Raw genomic sequence first — 22,502 nt, forward strand, 5'->3', positions numbered from 1 at the left:
TGTAGGAAAAATGAAAATTAAAAGAGATTTGAAGTCAAGAGAAGATAAAAGAAAAGAAAAAAAAAAGATTGAAGCGCTAAAGAAGTTGTTTGCACAACATGTAGTGCAAATGGGAGAAATCAAGCGCAATAGCACATGAAGGAGGCGCAAACGCGCAGGAAAGCAGCACTAACGCGCAAGAACAGGGGGAAACCGCACTATGTGTTGCGCTATCGTGCATGAAAAAAAGTAGAACGCGCGCGAGTAAGATTTACACCTCGCGCGAGCGCGGAAGATAATTCCAGAGATTTGAGGGCTGGTCGCGCGCGAGCGAGCTTATGCCAGGCGTGTGCATGAGAAGAGTTCAGACACTGTGTTGAAGGCTTGCGCGCAAGCGAGGACTCTTTCACGCTCGTGCGTGAGTTCGGGAGTCAGAGAATTTGGAAATTCCTTGTGGCCTAAGGAAAATAATTATTATGGGATCCAAATACTATAAATAGGAGATTTTGATACTTTTGAAGGTTTTCGAAGTTCCAGAACGCAGACAACACAAGAGAGGCGGCTACAAGGCTTGGGAGAAAAGATTTCTCTGTTCTTTTCTTCTTATTTTTTTTTTTTGAATTATTGTTTTCAATTATTGAGTAGTCTATTTTCAACCAAGACGACGTGATTGGGCCGAACAAATTTATGTAGAAAATTTGGATGTTTGTTTGGGATTTTTCAGAGTTGATTTTATTTTATTGATTGTCAGATTTATATTTGTCTAGTGAATAGTCTGATCAACTGTTTGCTTGCATGTTAATCGATTCCAATTTGACAGAGGAGGGATTTATTTCGATCACTTTGATAATCAACATATTGTAAAACCAACTAGAAATAGAATTTGGTTTCAATGTGCGGTTTAGGTGTTTACTGAATTTTCATAGTTATTCATGCATTCAAATTTGATTAGAATGATGAAAGATTAATCCGTCAACATTTGAATAGGTTTGATTTTTCTATAAATAGACCTTTGAACAAGTTAGGAGAATTTCCGTGATTTAAGATTAAATCTGAGTCCTGAATCGGTTACATTTTACATGATTTGTTCGGTACCTACGTGTGTCTTGGTCGTCTTGTTTTAATTAAATTTTCTTTTCATCTATTTTAATTTTTGTTTCTTAAGCAGTTTTTATTTTATATTCTTATTTTTATTTAAATCAAATTGATTTTTATGATTTTGTCTAGATTAAGCTAAATAATTAATTCCTGAGAATTGACTGCAGTCCCTGTGGGATCGATACTTGGACTCTTAGTCCACTTTACTATTACTTGACCTGGTACTCTTGCCAGTATATTCATATCACATCGATTTAGCCGGTCAAGTTTTTGGCACCGTTGCTGGGGACTATTTGGTTAATATTAGGATAGATTATTTGCTTGAGACTAGACATTTTTTTTCTTGCATTTGTTTTTTTTTTTCATTATTAATTATATTTTTCTTACTTGTGAGGTTCTTGGAGATGGATCATCGACAGGTGTTCACAAGGTTTTGCCAACAATACTCAGATCCTTTCTATGCTACTTGGGGGAGATTCAATGATTTGGCGAACAGATTTCGATGCTATAATTTTTCAAACTACACTCTAGTGCAGATTTTTTATGGTGGATTGGATGAGATGACAAGACATTGGGTAGATTATGGAGCTTTGGCCACTGGCAGTCACTTGTTCAACAGAGATTACGTCAGCGCGATGCACTTGTTAAATGATATGACAGATTTCGACTAACATTGGCATTGTGATCCTTCACTGCAGGGTTGGAGTCACCAATATCCTCCACATTTCAACTCCACAAATCAAGAAGAGTGTACAGGGCATTTTGAGGATCATATGGCTCAGTTGGAGAACATGGTGCGACGGCAGACATCAACAAATCAGTTCTTAGAAAGCCGCATCAAGTCTTTGAGTCTTTTGAATGAACAAATTGCGCTTCATAGAGAACCAATTTTTGAGATCTACCAAGAGAATGAAATAATTGAGCCAGAGCAAGAAGAACTATTTTTTGAAGAATCTTTATGTGACGAGGAGCCAAAAGTGATAGTGGAGGAGGAATAAACATACAAGGCAAAAGATTTGACCTCATCAATGGTTTTTACATGTCCACCATTAGAAGATACGTTCTTGCCATTGACGCCAACTCCACAATATTGCATCCTCTATGAGCTTCAGCCTAGATTCGAAGTCTCCTTCCAAAAGAAAAAATTCATGCCGAGTATTGCTGGACTGACGAGCTTCCCATGTCAATATCACGCCAAGCTTGAGGGCGTAGGAAATCAAGACCCATACGTAGAGTCATATGATTCTTACTATGGGCGGCAGCCGCTCTTTTTTGGTTGCTTCTGCATAGTCGGACTGTAGACTATAAACTTAGCGCTGACTGGGAGGCAACCCAGTGTTCTTTCCATTGCTTTTTATTTTATTTTATTTTATTTTTGTTTTTAGTTTTATTTTTTTTATTTTTGTTTCTTTCCCATTCCAGTCTGCAGTGCCTGCCGTTATACCCAGTCTGTTGTTATTGCTCCAACTGATACTGTCGAAAAGAAAGCGGACGAATCTATAACCAAGGGAGTGTTGTTTTTCTTTTTCTTTGTGTTTAGTTTTTTTGTTTGTTGTTTGCATTCATTTGGTTTAGTTCATTGCATATAGTTCGTAATCATGCATATCATTATGTTTTGTATTTTTCTTGTGTGAATAAGTAGAATGATGATTGTAACGCCCCGTTTTTATCTTAAATGAGTTTATTTGAGTTAATCAGAGATTACAGAGTTCTCGAGCCGGTTTGATTTTGATCAGGGTTTTTTTTGCAAATTTTGGAAATTTCAGGGACTAAAACGCAAATATTGATTTTTATATATTATCTACACTTGGATTTGATTGGAGAAGCCTTCTCCTCCTTCCTCAAGCACGCATCCTCCATTGTAGATGCAACTTTTGGATTTCAAGCTTCCAGATTTCCTCCCGAGCTCGATCCGGCCGTTAGAAATTAATTCTGAAGGCAGATTAGTGATCACAGCAGTGAGAGCTCCGTTATACCGTAAGTATTTCTCCGATCAGATATGTTTTGATTTTCGGAGGTTGTTAGAATCGATTTAGATTCTAGTATGTTGTTCTTGACGGAGTTCTGATCGTTTATTATCTGTCGGTTTTGAAATAGAGCGACGTTCGGAATTGTTATGAATTTTGGAAGCCATTTTTGAAAATCATGGTTTTGAGATTTGTTGGGTTTGTATTGTTGTTGTTGTATTAGCATTGAATTGAGTTTTTATCGGTATTGAACTGCTGTCTGCGTTGCCGGTTTGTTCAGTTATAGCCGTTATGCCGTCGGTTTGAGTTTTGGAGATTTCGAACCGTTTTTGAGTTATGAACTTGGCTTGTAAGTTGATCGTGATTATTGATCAATCATCTCTTGTATCTGAACAGATTCGTTTGGAGGTATCAAGCCCAGAGTTAGCAGCTGTTTGATCGTTTCCGAGATTTGAACAAAAAAACGGTATAGAGCAATTCCTTGAACCGTTGCCTTGTTATTGTTAGATTGTATAGTTGTTGACACAGTCTCTTTTGTAGCGTATCCAGAGTTGGAAGCTACTGCATTGAAAGGTAAAAGCAGTCATCGTAGCGGGATAGCATACTCGGGACTGTGGTTCTCGAGTTTTCCCTTTTGAAATCACGTACTTGCATCTACACTTGTTCTAGCATGAGGAACTTGTGTTTTGTTTGATTGTTTTGGCTTTTGTTAAATGACTTAAGTTTTATGTTTCTGTTATGCATTCATCTTGAGTCAATCTTGTTTTCAGCGGGCAAAACCGCCCTTTTTGTTTAGATGTTTGGGAACTATGATTGAGTGGCCTAGGTTGTAGTATTTCGCCTAGTGCTAGCATACTCATTATGGTTGCTCAAAGTCTAGAGGAGTGGGATACGTGGCACCACCTCGATTGGGAAAGTCGGTGAGTCGTTACGTGATCTTATCCTCGGGATCCCAAAAGCAGAGCAGCACTCCCTTGTTTATCAGAATCGATATCCTGGTTTTAAAGACATGCATATCTTTAGCTTCGACTTGAATATGTTGTTGATAGCATGTTGTATATCCATTATTTGAAATGTTGCTTTTACTGGGATTATCATTCTCACCGGTTTTCCGGCTGTTACTTTGTTTTGTATGTGTACTTGGCAACAGATGGGGCAGGACCAAGTCAGAAGAGGCATGGTTAGCTTCAAGAGGGAGAGCTAGTAGTGAGACTCGGTTTAGAAGTCGTGTCAGCATGTTCATCTAGTTTAGATAGTAGCATGTTAGAATTCGAACTTCTTATGTTTGTATTCGTATTGTAATAGCCTTGTCGAGATATGATCGTTGCATGTTCTAGCCTTTTGGACATTTGATCAACTCTAGAACTTCATGTATTAGTTGGAGAATTCATGATTGTAATGCATGATTATTAGTTGATGGTTTTGGGCTTGAGTTTTAGCATAAATTCTGCTGTTCTGTTTCTGCTGTAGAAGGGCGCTCGAGCTGCATTTTTTAGCAGCCCGAGCGCACCCCATTCCGTGTATTCCAGTAGCGCCAAGGAGTAGGGCGCGCTCGAGCGGCAGTTTATGGCCGCCCGAGCGCGGCCCCTTTTAAAAAAAAAAATATTTTTTCCTTTGCTTTGCTTTTAGTTCTTAGATCTTGGTTGCTTAATTATTGTTTACTCCTTAATTAGATGTTTAGAACCGAGGTCTCACAATGATTTTTGGCCTATGTTGATAAAGTTATTAAAAATTTTTTTGGAAAATGTTGCTTTTGATTGAACATGATAAACTGTTGATTGAATCGTGAATCATCTTAAGCACGCATGTTAGACTAGTGTAGTGTAGCGATATAATTGATGATGTTCGTGTTTGTTTGACCATTGCATGACAATAGATGCTTGTTGATTGTGATAGTATCTTTGGATTCTTAATGATTGTTATACATTTCATGTGTGATCTTGGGCGTACCTATAAAAGTTTGGAAAAAAAAACTTCGGTTGAAAGTTAAGTTAACTCCATTCGGGTTACGAGCAGAGATTGAAATCCTTATAATCTCTTGTTCTTGACTAAGTATGCGGATTCCATGGGGTTAATAATTTTGAAATTTTAAAATAACAATTCCATCCGGGCTTGGACAATGATTGAAATCATAATCGTTGTTCCATAGCTAAGTATGTGGGCTAAATGGGATTGTTGCTCTATTCGAGCTATAGACGGGGGGATTGAAATTCTAATCCTATCTTAGTTATCTCTACAACAAATTTGATGTACAACAACATCTAAACGACAACGGTTTTGTGATAAAACCGTTGGCTCATGAGCTTTCACAACGGATTTATTAAAATCCGTTGTCGTTTGCCTTATTTTGTTAAAAAACGACAACAGATTATGACCTACGACAACGGATTTTAAAATTCGTTGTCTATTAGCGTTTTTTTTATGGCCTACGACAATGGATTTTAAAATCCGTAATCCGTTGTCTTTGTGCGCGTTTTTTATGGCCTACGACAACGAATTCTACAAAATTGTTGTTGTATTATTATTTTATAATATTAATAAAAATAATTTTTTTTAAATATGTTATAATACTTATAACTTAGAAACACACTTTCATTTTTATATCTCTCGTTTCTCACTTTCTCTCCTTATCGCTCTCACCATCAATTACCAAACCCTAGCCGCCATAACTCTAGCCAACTTCAGATCGAGAGCGGTCGCAGAAGAAGGATCGATGATGGAAGACTTTTGGTCACTCTCTCACTCCCGATCATTTTCCAGACGGCGGCTCCTCTTTGGCTCCGGATACAACTTTGCCCGAAGGCAGATGCAGAGGGATCGCGTGCGGATGGCTGGCTAAAGAATGAATTTTCCAGACAACGGCTCCTCTCTGGCTCCGGATACGACTTTGCCCAGCGGCAGAGGATTTTAAATGTAGAGGGATCGCGCACGGAAGGCTGGCTGAAGAACGAAAAGCCTAGCGCACAAATCATCCTCATGTTCGATTGAGATTTTTTTTCGCATTTTGTTGTTTGTTTTGCTTTCATTTTATTTATGTCTGTCGATTTGTTGTTTAAGTCGGAACATTTTTCTGTAAAATGCCTTTTTTCAGGGTTTTGTGGCTAAACTAGAGATGCTTCCCGATGGTACAGTGAATTTGATGCTGTGGCAATGCATATTCCCTGGTAAGGCAGGGGTAAGTATTTTATAGTATATTTTGATGTTAATTTGATCGTTTTAACGATTTTAATCGTGTGATGCATTTATTTGAACGTTTGATATGTTTTCAGCATTGTTGGAGTTATAATTTGTTGTGATTACAGCTTGAATCGAAGCTGCCAAATTGCGACAAGCACTATGTAAGTTTTGTTGCTACGTTTCCTTGCAATTTCTAGCTGTTTTTGGTTTTTATACATTATATTCAAAGCCTAGTATTGGTACGATCTTAGCCAGCCTTTTCCCCCAATTTCTTGATCATTTCAGTCGCGATTTCGACGAGTTTCTGGCTGAGTTCCACCGTGTCGCCGCCGTGAACTATTATTGTCGGTCTTGCTCTTTTTAGAATGTCAATTGATTTTATTTGAGGTAAAAATACGGGGGCTTTTCTTTTCTTTATTATTATTTTTTTGTTGATTAGAGTGGAGAATGTTCTTATTTCTTCTTGATGATATTCTGTTTTTTTAAATTCAGATTTCTGTTGTGGAATGAGTTTTTTTATCTGGTTGGTATAATGGTTGAGAGGTGTTTATTGATTTTTGTTGTTCTTTTGGCAGGTGTGAATGCAATACGGGTACGGGTAGAAAATAATCTATTTTGTGAGGTTGAAACAATAACATGTTATACTGCTGAGAAATATTCCTTTATTACTTTCGCTTTTGTCTTGTACATTAGACAGTATCAACCCTCCTTTGTCTTGGGGGATATGTGCAGTGTGGTTGTTAGGAACAACAGCAGCAGAATCTTTGGTTGTCGTGACAGAATCAGCAGCAGGCAATACATCACAGTTTCTAGGAATCATGGAGTAAAAATCCTGATGGACAGCTTCATTTCGGCCGGGAAAGTGATGAGCAGAATCTGCAGACGATGCAATACACATGACTCATTATATACAGCAGGCAGGGGGTTACAATCTTACTGGAACATCATCATCTGGAAAGTAATCTGGATGACGCACAACCAATCATGGACCTGGCACACTCGAGTTTCTCGTCGCCTCAGCCAATGCAATACAAAGATTTCCAGGCAGGGGGCTACAATCTTCCTGCAGGTGGACAGCTCCATCATCGTCTGCAAGGTATATCCTAATTAATAGTTCTATTTATATATTTCGTGACTTGGAAAATGCAGTCCTATACGCTGGAATTGGAAGCAAAAGTGGCAAAGTTCCGAGAAATAAACCCGGAGTTGCAGAAAAACCAGGTACATCTACTTTGAGTACATTCAAACTATGGCTGTAATTGGTATTGATATATATATATATATCTATAATCCCATTATACATGACTTTTTTTATCTTCTCAATTCTCTTCCAGCTTCAAGAAATGGTACCCATTGGTGAGGCCGTATGTAATCAAGAATACGAATCCGAATTTCGATATATTTCCTTCCAAATCAAGCCATCTTAATTATTTATGTGATTTTATGATTTTCAGACTGGAGTTGGTTCCTTCTTCGTGTACCCGGAAGAACTACATAAGCTTCTAGTCTACTTCAAGGATACCTACAACGAGCCAAAAATTAATATTACAGAAAAAGGTAATCTTTTGTGGCGGTGATTTCATATTCGTCTTCATTTTATGAAAATTTCTACGTCGAGAATGTTTTATTTTTACATCTCCTCAAGTCATCTTAGCCTTTTATTGTTGCATGCTGATCATTTTAAGATCCATGTAATGACTGGAGATTTAGCACAAAATTTGGAATTTATTAAGCATCAGCGGTAGTGTTTTTAATAATTAAGATTCAAGCGATTGCATCAATCTCCTGATGTGGGCATTTATTTTAGTCATGGAATATCATTTCATTCTCATCCCTTAGCTGCGAAACGAAATAATTTTCGAACTGTTATGTGTACAACCAACCTTTAAGTGATGGAACACTTATATTACTGCAGATCACCTCATTATTCTGTGGGATTGACTTATCAAATTGTTCAAATTGACTGAATAATCTAGTTTCTTGATGTGTGTCTGATTATTTCAATGCACTTCACTGTTCTTATCTGTAGGTTCTTTGAGGTTAATTCAAGCTGTAGTTCCTCTCATGGAATCTAGGAAAAAGGGGAAGTAAATTTTGGAAGTGTCACTGTTTTGGCCCTGCCACCATGGGGAGGTGCATACACTTCATCAAAAGCTTTCATACATGCACTTTCTGACTCTTTGAGGTGTTTCTAATGTTTTCTCAGTTTTCTTTCACATGATATTGGTTGTCCATTTGAACTTCTTTGTTCTTGGACCTTCTTTTTCTTGTTTCTCCTGCAATTGAAATTTTTTGTTGCTCTTGAATTGTAAACAATTTATTTCTGCTAGGTTGATTTGATTGTTACCCCTTAGTTTGTTATTTAGTTAATTGGTACAGATTAAGTACTTATCCAAGTTAATTCTCTACTGTATTCTGGGATATTGCGAGATGCAAAATATATTTCAAAAAAAATTCTTCTTTACAATGACGTTAATTAGTTTCATTGTTTCTAGATTTTCAATACATATGTGGCTAAGCTGACAAATTGTTTTGTCTTTTTCTTGGATTTGTGTTGTTCCAGAGATTGAGAACAAGAGGTTTGAAGGCTATAATGAGGCAAGACGTCGGATACTTCGATTTGCAGTGTGTATTAAATTAAAATTTTAATTTCGAGTGATTTGTAATACTAAAAAAATTGTATATTAAATTTTATTTATGAAATTTTAAATTTTGGATTATTTATAATATTAGAATTTATATAAAAAAATCTATTTTTTTTTGTTTTTTATATAGAAAACGACAACGGATATAATCCGTTGTTGTAGGGGTTTAAACCCCTTGTAACTAATGGTGTTGTCAAAACTGCGCACCTACGACAACGGATTTATCCGTTGTCGTTCTTCTCAAAGACAACGGATAAAATCCGTTGTCGTTGACACAAATCCGTTGTCTTTGAGGGAAACGACAATAGATAAAATCCGTTGTCGTAGGTGCGCAGTTTTGACAATACCATCAGTTACAACGGTTTTAAACCCCCTACGACAACGGATAAAATCTGTTGTCTTTTAGCATTTTTCTTGTAGTGTATAGCTAAGTTTGCGGGTAATTATTGGGGCTTATAAAACAATACCGGGTGAAAAATCCGGAGGTACGTAATTAATCTCAAGAAAGTGCATGTTTTTGTTTGGGATTGTTGAGATGACGGAGTGTTGGATTGTGATACTTGCATTGAACTGTCATAGGTCGCTAAACATTCTTAGTATGAATTCTTTTGAAGTTGCACGAAACTGGAATGACATGACACATACACACGTTACGTTAAACTGACAATGTATTGTGAACAATCAAAAGTTTGTGGTTTTTAGTTGTTGAGAACTCCAGGCACTTCTCAAGGTTGACTGGAATGTGTGACATGTAGTCATCCATTCAGCTTCGACCAAGGAAGCCACCCCTGAAGACTCTCCACTAGTATTTGGAGAGATTTCAAAAGATCCTGCCAAGAGAATGCCTCATGAAGCTTTGGGCATTCCTAGTAGGATAAAATATTTTAGATCTTGCTAGGAGGAAGTCTTCTAACATGATTGTATCGATGCTTTTGTGTAATAGACGTAATGAAAAATTTTCGCATTTAGTCAGATTGTAAGATTTCCGTTGTATTGGGTCTTAATACTATATTAAGATTTGTTGTAAACAGTATTTCAGTTGTAAGCATTTGAGATCATTATATTTTGATTCTAGATATTTGATGTAATCATTGTACATCCTTCTATGTAAACTGATTTGAATTGTAATAAGAATTTAACGACACTTGGATTTATCTACTTGTATTCAGTTGTTTCGTTTTGGGATTGTAATAAAGATTATTTAGAACCTGGATTTGTGTTTCAAGTACTGTAATATTTGGGATTATCATGATTAATTGATCAGTTATTCAACTACAGTATTTGATGGATGATTCATATAATTGGGCAAGATTATACCATATACTGTGAATTGTATGAATTATCTAGGTGAAAAGAAAGCGCGACCCTATGTCGGCATTACTCTGGAAACCTTTCGTGTTTCAGGGGGAGGGCATATATGGGGGAGGCTACCTTAGCCTAGTAGTTTTATAACAATCATAGGGGTATTTTGACAAGTTGAATGCTTTCATAAGGAATAAGTATCGTCTGACTACATTAGAAATGCAGTTTGAAATTTTCTGTTATCAGAATAATCTAGAATGGATAATCCTCGACAAGTGATCGTTCTGAACAACCTGGTTGTGAATATTTTTAGTTGTGTATATTCTGGAATAATCTAATGTGTTGATTGACATTGAGTAGTTCCAGGAATGATATATTTTCAACAAGAGCATAATGTTAAAATATACCAAGTGCTGTGGACTGTGTGGATATATTACTAGACGGAGAGGAAGCACGACCCTAGGCCTATAGTACTCTGGGAGCCTTTTGTGCTTCAGGGGAAAAAAAGGTGTACAGGGGAGGCTACCTTAGTCTGGTGGTTTGCAATAGTGTCAGTAGGGGTATGGATATTCGACATGTGGATTCTCTTGTAGAGATAGAGTTTGATACTAGATTTAGTATCCAAGAAAATTAGTTATTGTCTGACTTCGTCAGAGATACAGAGTAAGATTTTCTGCTGTCAGGATAGTTTTGGAAAGGATATTCCTTAACTGGTTCACATTCTGAGCAGATAGATTTGATATTGGAGACATAATAAGATAAATTAATCTAAGGACTGATGATCATTGGATTATTGTCTGACTTCTTCATAGATATGAAATAAGATCTTCTGGTAACTTTTTCAGAATTGAGAATGATAATTTGATTGAAATTAGTCCAAATATTATCTTTGATGCATGAACAACGATAAGTTTTGTAGTAGATCAAGACTAATCTTGATTATCATCTAACCTCATTAGAGATAATATGAGTAAAATCAGTATGGAAATTTATTACTCCAAGTGTTTTGGATTCAGTTAAATTCTTGATAAGTAGAACCACAGAGATAATAGTTGTTGATCAACAGTGTGAGATTCTAGTAAATCAAGAATGGAAAAGAGGATGGACTTAATTGATTTATCATGTCAGGCTTAGATTCAACGGATAAGTATGAGTTGCAGTGGATCAATTATAATTGATACAATAATTAAAGAACAATCAGTATTGATTTTAGTTTTAAATTATAGAAGGCAAATAAGCAGTTCTGTAAGCTTGCATTTTTAAGAACCAATAAGAAGTAATACTTGTGACATTGGAAACTAGTTTAATCTTATTTCTGAAATTATTTGTGGTAGATACAGATGTTGTAACCCAAAAATGGGGAAGATGGAATACCATTTTGCTAGAAAGACAACTGGAAATTTTGGGTATCACTTAATGATTTAGGAACATTGAATTCAGTTTTCGGAAATTGAACGAAGTAGTATTTCAGATTATTTTTGGAAGATATCAGTTTTGGAAGATTGATAGATAGATACTGTGTTTTCTACAGTATTTAGAGGATGTTATCATCAGATTATGATCTAGAAAGCGTTTGGATTTGAATGGATACTAGCAGGAAAAACATCAAGTGTTTAGACGTAGGGAAAGGACAGCAGCTGAGATCTATAGTTACCAGGTCTAGCGGGATTGTTGTCACTGATTTTCCAAAATGTCTTTTTGATACATTTGAAATGAATCTTGATGTTTAAGATTAGCAAACACGATTACAAATCTGAATTACACCCTCTAATCAATAACAAAAGATCCAAAATTTTGCCCAATCTTTAAAACAAGTAAAATTGATAGGATTTTGGATTTCCACCTTTAATCGACGGTATGATTAACAACAAAAATCACGACAATTGAAACCAAAGAAAAACTTCAGATAACTTGTATCTGATAATCTTCATTGAGAAATCAATCGACAAACGCTTCCAAGTAATTAAACTGAAAAAGTTTGATTTGAAGAGCAAAGCAAAGCTTTGAATAAAATTCTTGAGAGAATTTCAATAATTTGCGTATAAACTGAATCTGAATTATTATTAATGAAAATAAACAAATTATTTATAGTTTACAGTCAAAAATAAAAGATAATGCAAAATATTGCCTAAAGACATCAAATATCTCCTAAACGTTTCCTAGAAAGACTCAAAATATCAAAAAAATAAGATCAATATCCCGCTCACACACAAACACCTTCGGTGTGTGTAAAAAGTCTGTCACGCAGGCGCTCTATAAAACGGCGCGGGCGCGCAGGATGAAGGCGCAAGAGCGCTAAAGTCTCTCCGATTTTTGTCAATTCAGGCCTCGTACGCGCGGGCGCGCGATTCAAGGAACGGGCGCGCATGGGGTTCGCTCAATAAGGTGCGAGCGCACCGCAGCTTCGAACCTGGTCTTCAATTTCTTGACCTCCATTGACCTCAAGAATATTATAACAATCCCCATATTGAATATCAATAAATCCAACGCCCTCTTGCGACTTCACCATCAAGGATTGAAGTGCTTCCTTGAATTTCTGAGTTTGGCCTCTCGTAACTGGTCCTCTTGGCATTTCCAACGGATCCTTAGCCACTTGATCAACATGCGAACCATCCATAATGGCATCACCCTCCCCTTCTTGAAAAGAATTTGTCCTCAAATCTTGACCATCACCTACATCAAATGGAGATAAATCAGAAACATTTAAAGTAGCACTGACGTTATACTCACCTGGCAAATCTAATTTGTAAGCATTCTCATTGGTCCGCTCCAAGACTTAGAATGGTCCATCGCCTCTTGGCAACAACTTAGAACGTCGCTTTTCTGGAAAACGCTCCTTTCTCAGATGCAACCAAACCCAATCACCGGGTTCAAACACGAACTTCTTTTTACTTTTGTTTGCTTGTTTTGTGTATTGCAAGTTCTTTTTATCGATGTTCGCTTTCACCTTCTCATGCAAATTTTGCACAAATTCAGCCTTTTTCTGTCCATCCATATTAACCCTTTCACTTATTGACAAAGACATCAAATCCAATGGGGTTAAAGGATTAAAACCATACACAATTTCAAATGGTGAAAAATTTGTAGTAGAATGCACACTACGATTATATGCAAACTCAATAAATGGCAAACATTCCTCCATCTCTTCAAATTCTTTTTAACTATAGCACGTAACAAAGTTCCTAACGTCCTATTAACAACCTCAGTTTGACCATCTGTTTGAGGATGACATGTAGTCGAAAACAGTAGTTTAGTACCAAGTTTGCACCATAATGTTTTCTAAAAGTAGCTCAAGAAATGAGTATCTCTATCAGACACAATACTCCTAGGAATTCCATGCAGTCTCACAATTTCATTAAAGAATAAATCCGCAACATAAGATACATCATCAGATTTATAACACGCAATAAAATGAGCCATTTTTGAAAATCTATCAACCACAACAAACACATAATCCCTCCCCTTCTTAGACCTTGGTAGTCCTAAAACAAAATTCATAGAAATTTCTACCCACGGTTCACTAGGAATGGGAAGTAGAGTATACAATCCATGTGGTTGTGTCCTAGACTTAGCCTTCCTGCAAGTCACACACCTCTCACAAATATTTTCAACATCATGCTTCATATGTGGCCAATAAAAATGCTCACGCAAAGTTTCATAAATTTTAGCCACACCAAAGTGCCCCATCAAACCACCCCCATGTGATTCCCTAACAAGTAATTCACGAATAGACAATTTGGGCACACACAACTTATCTTCCTTAAATAAATATCCATCATGCATGAAATTTTTTTCCTTTAGACCATGCAAATATGACGCATAAATATCACCAAAATCAAGATCATTGGCATACAATTCCTTCACATACTGAAATCCCAAAAAACTTAGAATCTAGAGTAGATAAAAGTACATATCTTCGTGATAGAGCATCCGCTACCACGTTTTCTTTCCCTTTCTTGTACTTGATAATGTAGGAAAAAGTCTCTACAAACGCCACCCACTTGGCATGTCTCTTGTTCAGCTTTTGTTGTCCTTTGTGATGCTTCAAAAATTCATGATTTCATGATCCGTATGAATCACAAATTCTTTTGGCCTTAAATAGTGTTGCCACGTCTCAAGAACACGAACCAAGGCATAGAATTGCTTGTCGTAAGTAGGATAATTCAACGATGCTCCATTCAACTTCTCATTAAAATAAGAAATTGGTCGTCCTCCTTGCATCAAGACACCACCAATTCCTACATCTGATGTGTCACATTCAATTTCAAAAGTGTTAGAAAAATCAGGCAATACAAGTAAAGGAGCATTAATTAGTTTTTGCTTGATAATATTAAAAGACTTCTCTTGCTCCTCGCCCCAATAGAAGGGAACGTTCTTCTTGATCACTGTAGTCATCGGTGCCGTCAAAGTGCTGAAATCTTTTACAAATATCCTATAAAAACTTGCAAGATCATGAAAACTTCGAACTTGACCAATGGAAGTGGGTGTTGGCCAATCTCGAATAGCACTTACCTTGTCTTCATCAACTTTGACACCTTGAGCACTCACAACAAATCCAAGAAACACAAGTTCTTTTGTACAAAATACACACTTTTTCAAATTAGCATACAAATGTTCAGCTTTTAGTGTGATTAGCACACTTCTCATCATTCAAGTTCTTACTATACACCAAAATGTCATCAAAATATACCACTACAAATTTTCCAATAAAAGCACGCAAGACATAACTCATCAACTGCATTAAAGGAATCGGTGCATTAGTTAACCCAAATGACATAACCAACCACTCATACAAGCCATACTTAGTTTTAAAAGATGTTTTTCACTCATAACCCTCTCTCATTATAATTTGATGATAACCACTTTTAAGATCAATTTTACTAAATACGTTAAAACCATGCAATTCATCCAACATATCATCTATTCTAGGAATATGATGCCTATACTTGATGGTAATATTGTTAATGGGTCTACAATCCACACACATTCTCCATGAATCGTCTTTCTTAGGGACTAACAAAACAGGCACGGCACAAGGCGACATAGACTCTCGCACAGACCCTTTATCTAAAACCTCACTTACCTGCCGTTGCAACTCTTTAGTCTCCTCTGGATTACTCCTATAGGCTGGAAAATTCGGCAATGCACTTTCGGGCACAAGATCAATTTGATGCTCAATTCCCCTCAAAGGTGGTAATCCTTGAGGTAGATCCTCCGAAAATAAATCTTCAAACTCCTGCAAAAGAGACACAACATTGCTCGAAAGATCTCTGGCTATATCACTTGTGTTAAGGAGTAACTCCTTATAAAATATCAACATAAGAGAAACATGAGAATTCATAATATCTCTCAACTCACTCTTTTGGGTTATATATATATATATATATATATATATATAATATATATATATATATATATATATATATTTCAGCATCTTTTCTCTCAATTTTTTTTTCATCTCCTTTTTTATCATTCTTTTTTTCTAAGGTCATCTCACTCTTTTGATCACTCTTTTTTTCGGCCCCATCTCTCTTTTTTTTTCATTTGATCCTCCAACACTTGCTTTGGAGTCATAGGCAAAAATACTATGGGCTCTTTTTTCATTACAAAAGAATATTTATTTTTAAAGCCATCATGAACCACTCTCCTATTAAACTGCCATGGTCTTCCCAATAAAATATGACACGCTTGCATAGGAACCACGTCGCACAAAACCTCATCAACATAATTTCCAATAGAAAATGGAACCACAACTCACCTATTAACTCTCACTTTCGCACAATCATTAAACCATTGCAACCTATATGGTTGAAGATGCTTCAGAAGAGACAACCCCAATTTTTCCACAAGTTTGCAACTCGCCACATTGGTAGAACTACCCCCATCAATGATAAGACTGCATAACATTTCTTCACAAAACAACGAGTATGGAAAAGATTGTACCTCTGGCTCTCTTCCTCTTCTCTACATTTTGCATGTAATACTCTCCTACTCACCAATAACTCACCAACAACAGCACCCATCCTCATCATCAAGATCTACCAATGCAGGCATACCCTCATAATTTTCCTCTTCACTCTCCGACTCCACATCACCACAAGCATTAATAATCATCAATTTCTTATTTGGGCATTGGCTAGAAATATGGCCAATACCTTGACACCTAAAACATTTAATATCTCTAGATCGAGTATTAGAAGTTTCAGATGTACCTTTAGCCACTTGTTTTGGTGCCTCCCACTTAGTGTCAGATTTTGGTTTGGACCCCGGCTGGTTGTTCTCTTGTTTCGCAACGTTCGGATGCCAAGAAGTTGACGATCCTCCGCCAGAAGGAAATCGACCAGCTCCTCTTCTCTTGAGCTGTTGCTCCACCTTCATGGCTGTCTACACCATATCGTCCAAATCAAAACAGTGACGAAGTTCCAATTGATCATGGATTTATCTATTCAAACCACACGAAAATCGGGTCATTGTAGCTTCATTATCCTCCTCAATATTGGTACGAATCATCGTGGTTTCAAACTCCTTGTAGTAATCCTCCACGCTCATCGGACCCTACTTCAAAGTTTGTAGACGCCTGTACATATCATGATATAATGGTTAGACACAAACCGCTTCTTCATGACATGCTTCATCTCTTCCCACGTCTCAATAGGTGGCTCTCCACACCTCCTTCTAGTGGTCACTAATTGATCCCACCAGATTAACGCATAGTCTACAAACTCAACCACTGCCAATCTCACTTTCTTAAATTCAGAATAGTGATGGCAATCAAACACAAACTCTACACGCTTCTCCCATTCCAGATACGCCTCTGGGTCTGATTTCCCATGAAACACTGGAATTTTCATCTTAATGCTACTAATATTCTCATCCTTCTTACTACCCTTCGTATATTTTCCATGCACCGCTTCTCGCTTATGCCTACCCCCATGTACTCTTTTCTTCTCATCCCAATTTTCATCAAAACTCTCCTCATCGTCTTCAGAATCATTCCCTTTTCTATTTTTATTTTTTTTCCACTACCACTACTCTCCTCCTATTTACTCATCCACTCATGAAGAGGTTCTAACTCCGATCTCATCACCCTAATCAACTTCCCCATCAACGCCTCCATTTGAACCTTAGAAATTCCTTGTTTCACACTTTCACTAACATCTTTATTAGGATTCATGGTACCTGCAATAATATCGTTAGTAATAAATTTCCTCACACAAGTTTTCACAGTTCACTCCAAACGAATCACTCAATCACTCTTTTTTTCACTCAAATTTATGGAGAGGCTTTGCTTTGTAGAATAAAATTCAAACCTTCAAGTTTAAAAACTTTTAGACGCTTGAAAATTGACCCACAAAGATTGACGAAAACAAGCAAGATAGTTTATGGACAAATTGACTTTGACTCGCGCCCAAGAATGAACAAAAACAAAGAAATTGGCCACAAACTACTTTTCTTCACTTTTTTTTTTTGAATTTATAACTTGTAGCACAAGACACGATACTTGGATAATAAGTTTGAAAGAAACGAATTTGAAATTTGGAAAAGAATAGCCTCAGATGAAGAACAAAGGATGAAGATCGAAGAACACGAAGAACAAAAATAGATGAAGATATATGCTTACTTGATTCAAAACCTTGGATTTGATAGCAAATGTAAGAATATTGATGTGTAAGATTAGCAAACACGATTATAAATATGAATCGCACCATCTAATCAATAACAAAAGATCCAAAATTTTGCCCAATCTTTGAAACAAGTAAAATTGATATGATTTCGTGATTTTTGTTGTTAATCGTACCGTCGATTAAAGATGGAAATCCAAAATCCTATCAATTTTAATTGTTTCAAAGATTGGGCAAAATTTTGGATCTTTTGTTATTGATTAGAGGGTGCGATTCAGATTTGTAGTCGTGTTTGCTAATCTTACACATCAAGATTCATATCAACATTGGACCATTGATGTATTTGATTTGATATGATCAAGTCAAGAATTAGCTAGATTATATTAGCACGAAGAATTCGCAAGGTTTGGTGTAGTGACCCGCGCCGTGATCACCTACTAATCAGAACTTAAGCATGCATTTAACTTAATTAAACATAATCAAAGAAATAACAATGGAAAATCTTAAAGATAAACGAGTCCAAGATAAATAAATCTTGATACAACCAAATCGAATATATACCGAATAAAATTTTAATCTAGAAATCCTCTGATGACCCTTGCTACCAAGCCCTGGTCACCGATCAACTACTGATCTCGCTCCTGGTCCACCTGCAAAACCTGTCCCATCGAATGGGGTGTCCGAGATAAAAGCAGGGACGTGAGCGCTAACGCCCAGTACGTAAAGTATTGAATATACAGGTCTATATGATGCATGCAACATGAACTATGAATGATCTGGGTAACTGGGATCATATCTGGAAAATCATGCTCAGTTCATAGGCGCCTCCAGTATGCGCACGCTGCTCCAAAGATCCAGTGGGTGCCACACATACTGAACCCGATCTTGGACTATCACCGTCCTGGGTAAAAACCATACACGCTGCCCCGTCGGTCCAGTGGGTGTCACACGGTACCCGATCGTATAATAGCAACAACCCTAGGGCTGAGCGACCCTAGAACAACTGGTTATCTCAAAAGGATAACAAGCTCAACATGGTATGCAAATGCCGCATACAAATCATGAATAGTAAATCATGCATATTATGACAGATAATAATGCAACACATAATTATGCAACACATAAACATGTATATTCAGCTGGCTATCTCAGTCTGTACTTACGTACCTTAGTTCTACTAGGCAAGCTATACCAGCTCTAAAGTCCAAGCCTATAATCCGCACTACAATGCAAAATACTCATGCATTATAACAATATTCTAAAAGCCTTAACTGCGCTATAGCATAATCCCTATTTACTATAAGGAGTCAAAGCTATACCTGCGTCCGTCGTCAGCCCGCTGATGACGATTGCCCCAGAACTTGGGCACCACTCCGCAGCAACCCTGGAGCGCCTCGCCAACCTCCGGACCAAGCCTAGGAAGGATGGAATCACTCCTAAACTCCTAAAACTAGGCTGAAACCGAGAGAGAAAGATAGGAATTGGTGTGAAATTGTGGCCCTCGGAACCCATATTTATAGGCCACGATCGGAAGCTTCGATCGTAGGATCGGAAGCTCCGATCTCCACCTGCAGCTACGTGTTCAATCCTCAAAGACACTTGGCACTGGACAGGGATCGGAAGCTCCGAACTGGTTCGGAAGCTCCGATCGAACCGCTTCTTCCGAACTGTTTCCGGGTGCTTCCGAACTGGTTTTGGACCCCCGAAACCTACTCTACCATTTTCGGACGTTCCGGATCTGATTTTCCACTTATTTTAACCAAATAAGGACTCCTTAAACATGTTTTGACATTTTTAAAATTATATGTAATTTTCTAACATGTTTAAAATCACCTAATCTTGTAAAATGGAACCGGGCTACTACATTCTCCCCCTATACTTAAGATATTTCGTCCTCGAACAATCTTAAGTACTGAATGCAGTAAAATAATGAATAAACATATTAAGTACCGATATGGACTTGAATAAGAACAACAAGTTCTTTATTCTCTCATTATCAATCATCACTGTGTCCTGATGAAAAATTGTAATCACTTGACAACTCAAAATCATATCTCTAATCTCATGGGAAAACCACCCAAATAAGTCTTACAATCACTTAATAAGAAACCCAAATCACCATGCTGATCATGCCCCCGATCACTATCTAAAACTCTACTAAGGCTAGACTATACTGATCGAATCTCCTGGTTCTCCCCCAGTACCACCTGCGAAAACTTTCCATCCAGAATGTACTCTTGTCAAAGAATCCTTTCCAAGACCATTCTGTCAACGAAAACTAAAATCTGTATCTCTGATAAAGTCAGACGATAACTTTCAATTATCTTGGCACTAATCCAGTACCAATATAAAATTCATAAGAATATTCCTTTTGGTAATTATACCCCTTGCTATAACTGTGCAAAATATCAAGACTCAGGTAGCCTCCCCCAATAGCCTATCTGGAATAAACCTCCCAGAAAACACCGGCGTAGGTCGCGCTTCCTATCCCGTCTTTGAACAATCCAGCACAGTCCTCAGCACCTGGTATAATGCATCACTAAAAGTATGATGAAAATCCATCATCAATAAACAATTACTCAAACACTGAGTATCTGAGGAAACAAGTCAACTCTGGCACTATGTCAAATCACTGACTTTTTGAATCAAAGGAAAAATCCTAGAACTGATCATCTGAAAACTAGCACAACTCTAATCCTTGGTTATGCAAATATCAACTAATTCAACACAGTTGAATATTGATCACAAAATACTTGGAATTTAAATTTAGAAAATTCCCAAATAATAAATACACATGATTGTCAGAATACAACTTATTAACATTCTGTTATCACAAAACAAAATTATCAAACGGAATACTCAAATACATCATCCGTCAAAATCATTCTGAGTGTCATCATTCTTTTCTGACTGCGTCTGAGATCCCTACAAAGCATAAATCTGACCCTGCATCCGAGACTGTTGACCATCTCCATGATGCCTACTCTGGGTCCTCTGCTGCACTGATGCCTCAGACTGTCTACTCACCTGAGATCCCATCCTAGATGCTTGTCCACTCTGTCCGCTACGCTTGGGAAAATCTCTCTTGAAGTGATCAATACTTCCACAGATGAAACAAGCTCCAGCAGCGGATCTACAATTCTTAGTGGGATGATCTCTCCCACAATGATCACACTGCAACTTTTTCTTGCCCGACTGACGAGTCTCACCAGATCCTGTAGATGAAGAAGATCCGGATTTCTTAAATGACTGAGTACGGGGACCCAAAGAACTCGTGGGTCTTGACGAGATGAATGACCTGTTGCGTCGAATGATGTCCTCTACCTGGTGAAATCGACTCACTAAACCCTCGTAAGTCATGCCATCTCCCACAGCAACTCGGTCATGAATCTTCGGATTAAGGCCTTGGAGGAACAGATTATACTTTGCCTCTGAACTATCAGAAATCTGGGGGCAATAAGGCAACAACTCAAAGAACTTAAACTGGTACTCCTCAATCGACATTGATCCCTGCCGCAAACCCAGCAACTCACTAGTCTTCGTCTGTCGGAGAGCAGGAGGAAAATACAGCTTATGAAAAGCCGTGCGGAAATCATCCCAGGTAGCAACTCCTCAGGCTGCAATAAAAGGCGCAGAAGTAGAATCCCACCACTTCCGAGCTCGTCCTTTGACCAGGAAATCAAGAGTCTCCATACGCTGCTCCTCAGTGCATCGGAACTCCCGGAAACAAACTTTCATACATCATAGTCAGTTCCCCACATCCTTTGGTGACTCTCCTCCGACTAAAGGCTTCGAACCCATCTGCATAAACCTATGCATGCTGAAACGCATGCGATCATCATGACGATGGTGATGATGGCCCCGACGATGCTCTCGATCATCCTGATCACCCCAACGTCCACCTATGCTGCCTTGACTACTCTCGTCACCATGACCCGCCATCTACACGATGATTAAAGGTTAAACCCAATTCCAACAATCTAGTTTCCAAGATTACTATGCATGCTCTGATTCCATAAATGTAGTGACCCGCGCCGTGATCACCTACTAATCAGAACTTAAGCATGCATTTAACTTAATTAAACATAATCAGAGAAATAACAGCGGAAAATCTTAAAGATAAACAATTCCAAGATAAATAAATCTTGATACAACCAAATCGAATATATACCGAATAAAATATTAATCTAGAAATCCTCTGATGACCCTTGCTACCAAGCCCTGGTCACCGATCAACTACTGATCTCGCTCCTGGTCCACCTGCAAAACCTGCCCCGTCAAATGGGGTGTCCAAGATAAAAGCAGGAACGTGAGCGCTAACGCCCAGTACGTAAAGTATTGAATATACAGGTCTATATGATGCATGCAACATGAACTATGAATGATCTGGGTAACTGGGATCATATCTGGAAAATCATGCTCAGTTCATAGGCGCCTCCAGTATGCGCACGCTGCTCCAAAGATCCAGTGGGTGCCACACATACTGAACCCGATCTTGGACTATCACCGTCCTGGGTAAAAACCGTACACGCTTCCCCGTCGGTCCAGTGGGTGTCATACGGCACCCGATCATATAATAGCAACAACCCTAGGGCTCAGCGACCCTAGAACAACTGGTTATCTCAAAAGGATAACAGGCTCAACATGGTATGCAAATGCCACATACAAATCATGAACAGTAAATCATGCATATTATGACAGATAATAATGCA

General features: G+C 37.7%; 1 protein-coding gene across 2 annotated transcripts; it reads left to right on the forward strand.

Moving 5' to 3' along the window:
- The first annotated feature begins 6,558 nt into the window (after positions 1-6,558).
- On the forward strand, positions 6,559-8,877 carry LOC140885146 (vicianin hydrolase-like). 2 transcript variants are annotated; one of them, XR_012150816.1, is made up of 4 exons: positions 6,559-7,442; positions 7,676-7,778; positions 8,251-8,406; positions 8,785-8,877. XR_012150816.1 is itself a non-coding variant. In XM_073292082.1 (4 exons), exons 1-3 carry the CDS (start codon positions 7,365-7,367, stop codon positions 8,310-8,312), a joined length of 243 nt encoding a protein of 80 aa, XP_073148183.1. In that variant the 5' UTR covers positions 6,559-7,364; the 3' UTR covers positions 8,313-8,354; positions 8,785-8,877. The 2 variants fall into 2 exon arrangements, 1 of the variants encoding a protein (XP_073148183.1); XM_073292082.1 differs by having other exon boundaries at positions 8,251-8,354.
- Positions 8,878-22,502: the final 13,625 nt, after the last annotated feature.

This window comes from Henckelia pumila, chromosome 2 (genome assembly GCF_033568475.1).
Source record: "Henckelia pumila isolate YLH828 chromosome 2, ASM3356847v2, whole genome shotgun sequence".
NCBI lineage: Eukaryota > Viridiplantae > Streptophyta > Magnoliopsida > Lamiales > Gesneriaceae > Henckelia > Henckelia pumila.

What these genes read in the sequence shown, in the direction of transcription:
- LOC140885146 (XM_073292082.1), top strand. Translation starts at nt 7,365, where the DNA reads ATGCAGTCCTATACGCTGGAATTGGAAGCAAAAGTGGCAAAGTTCCGA. An exon ending in CGGAGTTGCAGAAAAACCAG is followed by an intron (nt 7,443 to 7,675) that starts GTACATCTACTT and finishes TATGATTTTCAG; the next exon opens with ACTGGAGTTGGTTCCTTCTT. An exon ending in AATTAATATTACAGAAAAAG is followed by an intron (nt 7,779 to 8,250) that starts GTAATCTTTTGT and finishes TCTTATCTGTAG; the next exon opens with GTTCTTTGAGGTTAATTCAA.